Genomic DNA, 11,864 nt, shown 5'->3' with positions numbered 1-11,864 from the left:
GCCCACTTAGCATAGCACACCACTTAATGCCCCCACCTTTTAATGCCTTTTAATATAAATCCCAATACATACTCCATGGATGTTGCCTCATGATTAATCACAACCTTTATTTCACTGGGGCCAAACTAATAATGATCAGTGATTCATGACTTTACCCACAAGGATGCTAGGGTGTGTATGTGAGAATACCATTCTGTTTCCTTTCATTATATTTGTATTTTTAAGTGGGTTTGTATAAAGAAGATAAAGAAGTAACATGCATCTTAAAGACAAATATAATAATTCCTTTCTTCTATGGAAAAATGCTCTCACCTCTCTGCAGAGATAGAACTACCCATGGAAATGAATGAAATGCTAAGTGCTGAATGATTTAAACGTTCCTCAGTTACTAAACTTGAAGATCATTGAAGAAGCTCCTGGGATGTTAGCACTAAGAAACAAAGACCTATCATTAGAAAGTAAAAATGGGGATCAAGCAATTGGCTCATTTTCTTAATCAGGAACCACATAGATGGCTTTAAGATTTCCAGAAACACTAGTTCATGTGAAAGTCTCTAAAGCTGTCCACTGGCAGACTGGTGTCTTAAGGACACACCCATCTGCATGGCTGTTTCTGTGGAGAGCGAAGATGAAAGACATTGGCCACAGGTTGCACATCGTGTTTAGCCTGGCAAAGTTTGCCCTGTTCTTTGGGCAATGCTCCAAATCAATGAGAAGTAGCCAGATCAATATTGCTTCCCTTGGTACTGACTTTAGTTGGCGACACCATATCTTCTGATGGACTTTATGTCATTAACAGTTTCTCAAGCTGTTTGTGTCACAGACCAAAAGTCTGACACTTGTCCTATTGACTGGCACAGTGGCTTCTCCATTCTGAGGCTGAGTACATCAGTTTGACGTAGTTCACTATGCTGCCTTTGGCTTCTGTTTGTGACTTCCGTTATAGAGCCAATATTCTGTTCCAGACACTGATTCTGATCTGCCACTGTTCCACAGTGGCTGCAATGGACACATGTACCTTGTCTGATATCACTCCTCTCATGTCAGGTACTATCAGTTACAAAATATTATAGAACAGAATATAATACAATGGTTAACAATACTTTAAAAAAATAGACATACTAATGTGCATGTGGGAGAGTCTAGGAAGTTTCAACCATCCACAAACTAAGGGATGCTGGAAATGAAGTGGGAGAGAGAGTCTTCCCGCAGAAAAGCACATTAACTAGTTGCCAAGTAACAAATGGTCAGGACTGAAACATACATACAAATGACATTATACAAAATGAGAAGTTCATATACGGGAATATATATTAATTGTTATTGTACACATATATGCTCTCTATATATAATATATGTGTACAATAACAATGAAAAAAGAAGCCATGATTTTGAAAATGAGAAAGGAGTATATGGGTATGTAAAGGAGTATATGCGTATGTAAAGGAGTATATGCGTATGTAAAGGAGTTTATGGGTATGTAAAGCTTGGAGGGAATAAAGGGAGAAAGGGTAAAGATAATTAATTACTTGTAATTTCAAAAATAAAATAGTTTTAAATTTTATTATACTAAGAAAATTTTCTTCGGGCTTGAAAAATAGCTCATCAATTCCATGCTGCTTTTAGTGAGGACCTGAGTCTTGTTTCTCAACATCCATCTCACAATAACCACACATCACACCACACACATACGCACGCACACACACACAAATACACACACACAAACACACACACATACACACACACACACACACACACAAAGTTACATATGGTTAAAAGTATAATAAATCTTTTAAAATGTTCCCAGCTTTCTCGGTAAAAAAGACACTGTTGTTTATTAGTAAGACACTGAAGAATCTACTGGTCCTTCAACATACACTCCTTTGTTGATAAAAGAGAAAAATCTCACCCACACCTTATCCCATCATTTTAAATCTTATTGTATTTATCATTTAAAAAATTAATGAAATTGTCAAAGATTCTAATATTAGAGCTATAGAGATCACTTCTACACATAGTGTTAAAATTCTCAATGTAATTAATCCCAAAACGAGGGCATAAACATCTTAACCTGGAGGTCTTTGGAACAAGATGGACTCTTGTCAATTTCCACCAGCATGAGTGTGTTTAGCTAATAATAATTATGATGAGACATAGGACTCAATTATGCCATATGCCATTTCATTGGCCCCAGGAGTGCATTTGTAAATATATGGAGATAAATTCAATTCATTTTCATGTTAATTAAGACCAAAGGTCATATGCCAGGCAGGTAGAAATAAGACAAAGCCTAATGAAACATTTGCTTTTCTGTATTAAAGGCCACAGGGGGGAAAGCAACACTTTTCATTAATAAATGAATCCACTGTGGTGAGATTACTCATACCCTTTGTGTTGTACAACAAAAGTTTTTGATGAGACAGAATAATATGGAATCACTTCTAAGGAAAATTTGACTTAGCCCTTTATTTTTTTTCTTCATTACCTGATAATTACTACAACAGAATTAATTTTCAGTGATTTTTTAAGAGAAGATGGAAACAAAATTTAAGTGTCAAAGGAAACTCAGTTAAAGGCACATTTAGAAAAATGTGCATAAGTTAAGCATTCCCTGTAGTTTGTTTAAAGATTTCAGAACACACGTCAGATTCTATAATTCAGATTATTTTACTGGTTTTATCAAATCAGTGTTATTAGGTACCTAATTATTTTATTTAGAAAAGATTAAAGAGTATTTAATCTTAATTTTAATAAAAGGTAGGTAGCAAAGACTTAGTTTTGTCTGACAAGAAATAAAATTCATGGGACTTTTGCTTGGCTGGTAGAATTCTGATTGCTAATCCACATCAAAGTACAGTCTAGTCAGTCCTGTATTCCAGCAGAGCAGGTGTTTCACCTGTTCTGTGAAAACCTGGGTAGACAGGTGCTCTGAGGGGTGTCAGCTCCCTCTCTCCCACCTTCAGCATTTGCAAATTAAAACTCAAGAAACATATTTTAGTTCTCTGAAGTAGAAATTTAGCTACATTAGTTAGGAATCTTTAAATATATTTATTGGCTTATACTGATCATTAAATTCACTTCTTTTCCTCAAGACCACCATGAAAGTGCAAACAGCCACGCCCTTCTCCAACATAAATGGCATGCTCTGATTAAGTCCTTTTATCAACTATTTCAGTGGTCTTCTCTGCTTCTGGTTTACAACCTTATATGACTCTTCCAGGTTGCTTTCCTATGGCCCTAGACACATCCATAGCTGGTGTTAAACTACAGCAGAGCAAATGGAGAGTGAGAAATACTTGTAGTACTTTCTATCCCCTGCCATAATCACCTAAAATTACACCCAGTGTAGATGAACAGCTTAACTTGTTGCTAGTGGTAATGTTAAATTGTGTGTGAGTGTGTGTGAGTGTGTGTGTGTGTGTGTGTGTGTTAGACATCTACTTTCTGTTGGAGTTTGTTTCTGTTTCTGTTTGTTGTAGTCTTTTTTTTTTATTATTTTCTATATTCCTTGTTTACATTCCAAATGATTTCCTCTTTCCTGGTTCCCCCCTCCCCATAAGTCCCAAAAGCCCTCTTCCCTCTGCCCATTCTCCAATCAAACCCCTCCTACTTCTCTGTCCTGGCAACCCTTACAATGATGCATCAAGCCTTTCCAGGACCAGGGCCCTCTCCTTCCTTCTTCTTGGGAATGATTTGATACGTTAATTGTGTCTTGAGTATTCAGAGCTTCTGGGCTAATTAATATCCACTTATCAATGACAGCATCCATGTGTATTCTTTTGTGATTGGGTTACCTCACTTAAAATGATATTTTCCAGTTCCAACCATTTGCCTAAAAATTTCATGAATTCATTGTTTTTAATTGCTGAGTAGTATTCCATTGTGTAAATATACCACATTTTCTGTATCCATTCCTCCACTGAGGGACATCTGGGTTCTTTCCAGCTTCTGGCTATTATAAATATGGCTGCTATGAACATAGTGGAGCATGTTGCTATATAACTTTCATTTTCTTACCCAGTGCAGTGCTGCTATTAGGGTTGCAGTTAGCATTGTAGATAGAGCGTCTTGTCCATCTTTATAATTCTCAGTGGCTGGCAGAGCAGATCACCCTGTCAGATGGTTCAAAAGTACTTCTTAGCATCTCTCAAGCAAAAAAAGTGATGTATTTTCTTTACTAATAGATGAATTGTGTCTGCAAGTTGACAAAGACTTTTATTTAATTAGTTTTATGTAAGGAAATTTCAATGAAAATAATCAAGTATATATGCACTTCCCAAAGCAATGTGTTTTAATCTTGAATTAAGAGTTTTCCATTTCCTGCTTATTTCTGGGGGGAGTGTGAATGCATTCTTTAGAAACTGACTGTAATTGGAGAAAGCTAAGAATGTGAGATTGCATAGGGATTTAGGATGGTGTTGTCTCTTATCCATCTCCCTTTGGGTATGAAATGAATCCTAGTATGTCAAATAATTGAATATATATGCTGTCAGTCACTTATACTAGCTTTCAAAACATTCCAAGACGTTAACAATTGCTTTTACAGATATTCTTAATTTCATCAAGTAGCAACTATGTAACCAATTTGATTTATATCCTAGCACTTTTAGTAGGTTATGGTTTTAATTAATGATTTACTTCGATTTTTTTAAAAGTTTGTAAAGATATTTATCAGCTTCCTAATTTGTAGAATTCTTAAATTTCATTTCATTGAAATGCTGTTCCAAAAACATCATGTTTGGTTATATGTTTATAGTTCATTTTATGTTAAGGAGGGAGCAAACTTTTCTATAATCCTTGACATATTCCCTGTACACATGGAAGTAAGCATAACATTTTTGGTTCTCTGGCTGGTCCATTGGAAGATACTAAGTGGGCAGGCTTAATTTGGCTTTCTTATTTTCTTTCTGGAGTAAGACAGCCAGGAGGAAAAGCAATTCTCCTGTGCTGTACCAGCTCTTTGGAATTTGAAGTTGCCGTTTAGAAAATAAAACACGAACAGGTTGCTTCTATATTGCAGACTTATTGTGCACATTGGTGTCACCAAACCTATTCTGGTAATTCAAAGAAAGATTGCTTTATCCACAAATTAGGAAAATGGATAATATTTATTTTCCCAAAGAAAAGTTCAGTGCTCATTTACAGAGAGGCATGGTGGGGGCTGCTTATATACCCACTGTCTGCTTTTCACAAGTAGATCATTCTGCTTAAAGCTAAATGGTGACTTCCCCTGAAACAAATGCTGTACACAGTTACCCATTTTTCTATGTGTGGAGGTCTCTTAGTTTGGCTCTAGTAGTTTCTGATCCACAAAATCCTATACAGAAAATCTCCAGGATCTTGGGAACACATTGTAATGTCTTCCTATATGTAGAAGCATTGGAACTGTTAACTTTATGATTCTGCATTTTAATTCACATACATATTTTCTCATTGTTCAACCAGTCTTTAGAAATCGGCATTTGAACATTGTGCAGAAAATGAGAAACACTGTATAAAGAGGATGAATTGTCAGATATGTTGAAAGTGAACGAGTAAAGAAAAATCAGTTCCTGGGAATAAACTTCAAAATGTAGAAGGCTCCTTGAAAAGACATGAGCATTCATCGAAAAGAGAATGTTCCCCATAGGTGCACATGTTTAGAATCTTGCAATCCACCTGGAAGAGCTGTTTTGGTAAATTTAGAGGTGTGGCCTTGCTGGAAAAACTATGTCACTAGGGGTGGAACATTGAAGATTTAAAGCCTCATGCCATTTTCAGTGTACTTTCTGCTTTGGATTTGAGATATATGAGGTGGGCTCACCACAGCATCTTCCAAATACCATTCCTGTTGCTTCCCCATGATGGACTCTTATTCCTTCAGAAGCAAAGGAACAGATTAACCCTTCCTTCCATATGTTGCTTTGGTCATGGTGTTTAATCAAGCAACAAAAATGTAACCATTACAAAGGCTGAGTGAATGAGATGGCAAGTAGCGTTTGCTATGTTTGGGAGGTGGAAATTCTTGACACCTTTGCTGGTTACCATTGGTCCCAGATATCTAGGTCTTGCTTTCTGTCTTGTAGCTTCTACTATATATATATTTTTTTTTTTGAGGAGTGCCAGGGGAACCATTTTCCACAATTCCAGCATTATAAGCATTGCAAAGTCTATATTGATAAAATCAATGAAGCAGTGTCTTTTTTTAAAAAAATTAATGTTAAGTAGAGTTATTATTGTTTTAGTAAGCTCTGAATAATCAATGATATGATCAATTACTTAAACATTTTCCTTTTTTATTTCTTGTTTTTATTGAAAATATTTTAGAAAATATATTATAACCATACTAATTCTTTCTCCAACTTTTCATTTAAAAAAAGCTCAAGTTTGATGTTATTGTTAACTCAGAAGCTAAAAAGAGCAAATGGTTTACATCCTTTTGTGTATGTATGTCCATAGATAATTCAAAGTAAATCTGTATGAAAGCAGTTAACAATAAATGTAGGGAAAAACTGTTTATAGATTTAAGGCATAAGAAACTTAAAATTTAGAGTTACAAAATAAATTAATTCATTTTTCTTTTCAGTTTTGCACTTTTGTTGTAAGTTCTCTTCCAGTTTCCCCCTTTCTTCTTCCCTCAACAACTTCTTCCATCTTTCTTTTGTGTCTTGATAAATGTTATCTATGTCCTGATGACATCTACCTACCCAGACTCAAAGGCTCCAGCATCCAATTTTAGTATCTAAATAAATGTTTCTGCAATGGGTCATGCTGTGTATGGGTCAAAGGAGACACATTTCTGTCATCCATTTTCCTGATCTTATTAGGTCATAGTTTTCCATGCCAGGTCTAAAGAAATGTGATTCCCATAAACCATGATAAAATTGCTGAATTGGCAAATATAAATGACCTTAATCAAAGCATAATCCGAATAGCAGACAGTGGAAGAATTGTCAGTACCTTTGAATTCATTCAGATCAGATTCTTATTTAGAAATTTCTCAAATCAATTCAGTGAATACATATATATTTTTAATGCATTTTTTTGTTTGGGGAGCATTTGATATATAGTTTAAGTATATTTAAATATTCTTAGATTGTTTCATCAGACCCATCTTAAAAATTGGTATACTCAGAAGATTATAATCATCTGGTTGCTGTAGCAAGAGATTCCAACTCAACCAAACCATTAGCAGTGGGCATGTAACAAGCATGACAAGGCGGTCCATGGGAGAAAGGAGGAGGTATCGAGAGGTAAAGGAGGGGAGGTTGTTCTAGCTGAGTGGCGCCTGACTTCTGCTCACAGTTTGTTGGTCAAATTTCTACTCTGTAACCAAATACTAATGAAAACCCTCTTAAAGTTAGAAATATCTTTTAGCACACAGTTTTAGAGGTCAGCTAGCTCCATCGCTTGGGCCCTGTATAATGTAGTGCATCATAGCAGTAGAAACTTGTGCCAAAGAAAGCTGGTTGACTCATGGAGCAAGGAAGCAGAGTTAGGGAGAGGGAAGCAAGAAAAGAGATGATAGGGTAAGGTGCCCCCTTCAAATGGTGTCCTCAGTGGCACACTTCTTTCAAGTATGCCCCACCTCTATAAATTCATCAATGAAATGACACACTGTATATAAGGTTAGACCCCTGAATTGAATCACATATCTTAATAGTATCTGCACCTTGGAACCTTTAACACATGAGCTTTGGAAACATTCTGTTTGTTTGTTTGTTTAGTTTTATCTTTTAGTTTTTTGCATGTGCATGTGTGTATGTGTTACATGTATGTTTATGTGTACTTATATGGACACAGATACTTATGTATATTTATATGAACACAGAGGTTCATCATCAGAAATTGATGGTAGGTATCTTTCTCTGTCACACTTCATCTTATTTTACAGGATAGGCTCTCTCACTGAACTGTTAGCTTGCTGATTAGCTAAATTGGCTGGCCAACAAACACTCTGGCTCACTATCATTGCTGAAATTTGGGATTACTTTTCAGTAGACTATTTAGTGGCACACACATTGTAGAAGTAATTCTGTCAAACTGAATAGGTTATCCATCAATCAATCATGTTTTTTACACATTTGTAATGTTGACATATTTCTGATGAGCATTTTAACTATGAATCATTTGGTCTTTTATTCAGGGCTATTTCTTTAAAAAAAAAAAAAAAAAAAAAACACGTTTAACTTTGTCTATGGCAGTGAAGCGGCCCCTGCGAATGTGCGGCTACCCTGCTGCAAAGGCTGAGCTGATTTTCTAATTTTCTTGTCAACCTGTGTTAATCTATGCTATTTGAGCAAATTGTGTTCTGTGGATGAGATCGCTTCAATCAAATCACTTGAAGGCTTTTCTTACACAGAATCTCATTCTTTCCCAGAAACCCGTCATCAGCGAGCTTTTTCAGAATACTCAGAAAGCATTCATATGAAAAAGACCAAGAGGCCATAGCTGGTTAATTACAATAGTTTGTCTTGTTGTGAATTGTGAGCAGGACACACTTCAAAAAAGCTGAGGATGCTGTTGTGGAGAGCAGCAACTGACTCTACGCTAGGGACTGTGAAACTGAGAAGCATGGGGTCCTCAGATCCTGAGCACGAATATAACTGGTACTCAACAAAGACAACATCCTCTATTGTCTCAGATATTGCAGTATGTGGTCTGTTCCACAGTCAGTAGAACTATTTGGGAAGGATTAGAAGGCACCTTCTTGGAGATGTGTCACTGAGATAGACTTTGAGGTTTCTGAAGAATCTCCCTATCCATCAGGTGTGCTCTCTCTCTCCTCTCTCTCTCTCTCTCTCTCTCTCTCTCTCTCTCTCTCTCTCTCTTTCTCCTTGCACAAACAGCTGGTTTTAGGGCAAGAAGAGAGAATGCATTGATTCCTAAAATGTGGTATAAACAGAAGTACTTTGCCTAAATCCTCTTTCATTAAAGGTTTGAACTGTTTTATACAATGAGTATGAAGTATCCCACATAGGATCATGTGTTTGAACTCCTGTTCCTTGCCTCCATCATCTGCCCAACACTGCTTCCTTTCCACACCTTCTGCTCATACTGGTCCTAGAGGCACTCTCTCATCAATATTCATTTATCTTCCAAACTCAGCTTTTGAGTGATGTCACAGGTTATCATCATCTGCCTTTGGAGACTATGCAGAAAGACTGTGAGAGATGTCTCAGAGGAGGAAGAAAACATCCTTTAGATGAGGTTTCCTGAAGGCCTAGGAAGGTAGGATAAATGAGAGGAGAGTCCTGGTGGGAAGCTGATAGGAAAATAAGACAATTTCAGTTCATTTGAACAGCAGATGAGCCATGAAGGAGGCCTCATCAATATTTAATTTTGGCCTCATTTCTGGTATGCATGCGTGTTATGGTCCCGCTGTGGTTCCAAGCGTCCTCTGTCTCCTCGAGCCCTCAGGGTGTCCAGACACCCCGTCACACCAGGCTAGAAGGATGCCTCTGAGTTCAAAACAGTTGGAGGTCTGCAGAATCCCAGTCAGGCTTGGGGGAAGAGTAAACATGTGTGTGAGGATGACCTCTGAGGGTTTTAATGAAGCTGCTCTCCTGGGTGATCTTCGCGCATGTGCACAGCTTTCTTCGTCATGGGCTTGCTTGCACACACTTCATTCAGGGTGGACAAGGGCTATGTATGAATCTTGAAGAGAGGGAAGGCATCTTCAGGGTGAATGAAATCATTGCCTGAAATTTAAAGCCCTGTGAATGCCTTATTTGTATGGAGAGGCATTCCAGGAATCTCGGGTGTTTGCCGGATGGGTTCATATCCATCCAGAAAGATGAAGTTGAACATGTAGGTTTGCCAAGGGCTATGAGACCTTCCTCGGGTACAGGGTATGGGGGGAGGTCAGGTTCCCTAGACAACACTGAGAAGAGGAAGCCCTGCTGATAACCAGACTCCTCCATTTTGTGCTGAGATCAAAGGAACTATCCAGACATGGTTACTTCAACCTAAATTAGCAGGGTTTCCCCACACTCTTATGTGTTATGAAGGATTCTGTACTCACCATTGTCGGGGCCTTTGAATTGAGACTAAGGCAAATATTTATTAATGTGGATTCTCTGATGCTGGTAAATAAACAGAGTGTGACCAAGAGATTGCTATGCCAGAATAAGCTGTATGTTGCTTTTCTTACATGATTCTCACAGGTTAGGAGCAGTATGAGAAACCATATACAGATGTCTCTCTGTTTACAAAGGAAATAGATGGCTAATGGGAATGCATAGGGAGCTGGAGACCTTGGACTCTATCATGTTTGTTACATGAGATGATAACTCACTGAAATACTAAGTTTATTTTTTTGAGTTGTTTTAGTATATTTTGATGTTATATTTATGTGTTTATGAAGAAAATTTGGCATAATATAAGCCTTTTTAAATTACTGACATTATCGTTCTTATCATCATCATCGTCATCATCATCATCATCATCATTTCTCTGTGTGTGTGTGTGTGTAATGGTTGTATTCATATGTGTGCACTGATAGTATTGCTCTCTACCTTATTTCATGAGGTAGGATCTCTGGCAAGACCTGGAGATTGCCATTTTCAGCTAAACTGGCTAGCCAGCAACCCCAGCGATTCTCCTCCCCTGAAGGAGGGTCATAGATGAATGCATTGTCATGACCGGATTTCATGTGGCTGCTGGGGATCTGAACTCAGTTCTTCCTGTTTTCCTGGACAGTGTGTTACCCACTTAGCCATCTCATCCACTTCCCCTTTTATAACAACATCTCACTATGTAGCTGAGACTGGCCTTGACTGAATGTTGACAGTGGTCCAGCTTGGCACTTTCAAACTTCATCCCCTTGCTTCAGCCTCCCTAGGTGCTGAAGATTTATCTCTTGGTCAGATTTGTAAATTAATTGATAATTCTAGGTCTGTGTATATTCTAAACCGATGCTCTGTGCCATGGAGTATATAACTCAAAAAAAAAAAATTTGTCTGATATTCCATCACTGTATGACAAAGGACAAACATCTGAACTTGCCTAACGCTGACCTGTAGATTACTCTACTTTTTCCACATTCTGACACTTCTACCCTTTGTTGGGATCCTATTGTGCTCTGTTCTCTAGCATTCACTAATTCCTTATGCACAAAATAGCCTCATTTTTATTCATTAGGTTTATTAAAACTCACCTACAATGGAAACCACCAAATTGTCCATTAATCTACATTACAAATAGTATCTCGGTGGTTAAGCTTTTTTTTTCTAGCACACAACACTAAACTGAACAAGTCTTTATATATAGCCTTTGTTGTTCCTCCCAAATGTACCACTTCCCCAAAAATTGTTCCTTTAAACATTTACCAATGATTTATGCCTTCTTGACAAATGTGCTTTTATTTCCCTTTTTTTTTTTTTTTTTGGAACAGGGCTGTGCAAAGATCTTTATTTTTCTTTTGTTGTGTTTGGGGGCAGGGGAGGGGGGTAGCCTAAACACCAGGTGAAAATTCCAGATATTTCATCTTTAAGATTAAGAAAATGAGAATGTTGGCCCTCACTTAGGGGATAAAGCAGAGGCTTGGATAAGGATATTAATAGAGAACAGGAAATGTTTGATTTCTCTTATTTCCAGCATCCTTTGTTGTGCTCTAAACCCCAGGTGTGAGTCTTGTGCTGCTCCCCATTGTGAAGCTGATTAGGAGTTATGCCAAGTGGGGATGGAGGCAGCAGGAGGTGCTTTTAGGATTTTTAGGATTTTCCCGTTTAAAACAGTGTTTAGCACTAACATTTATACTTAAATATAAAAACAGAGAGAATTTCAGAAAAATCAAAACTTGAAGGAGGAAGAATCTATCTAGATAGCATCTCAATTCTGATTCCTCTAGATGTTCTAATCTTTCATACTATGGAGATAATTTT

The 11,864-nt window shown here is 37.4% G+C and overlaps 1 protein-coding gene across 1 annotated transcript in view; it reads left to right on the top strand.

Moving 5' to 3' along the window:
* Positions 1-7,190: 7,190 nt before the first annotated feature.
* The window catches only part of Nyap2 (neuronal tyrosine-phosphorylated phosphoinositide-3-kinase adaptor 2), a 182,542-nt gene continuing 177,868 nt past the window's right edge, over positions 7,191-11,864 (top strand). The window contains exon 1 of the mRNA XM_052193430.1: positions 7,191-7,232. Coding sequence (XP_052049390.1) covers positions 7,191-7,232 — 42 coding nt within the window. The remainder of the gene's footprint in view (positions 7,233-11,864) is intronic.

Source organism: Apodemus sylvaticus, chromosome 9 (genome assembly GCF_947179515.1).
Source record: "Apodemus sylvaticus chromosome 9, mApoSyl1.1, whole genome shotgun sequence".
NCBI lineage: Eukaryota > Metazoa > Chordata > Mammalia > Rodentia > Muridae > Apodemus > Apodemus sylvaticus.
The sequence above is the reverse complement of the archived record's forward strand: the minus strand, read 5'-3'. Positions and strand labels throughout refer to the sequence as shown.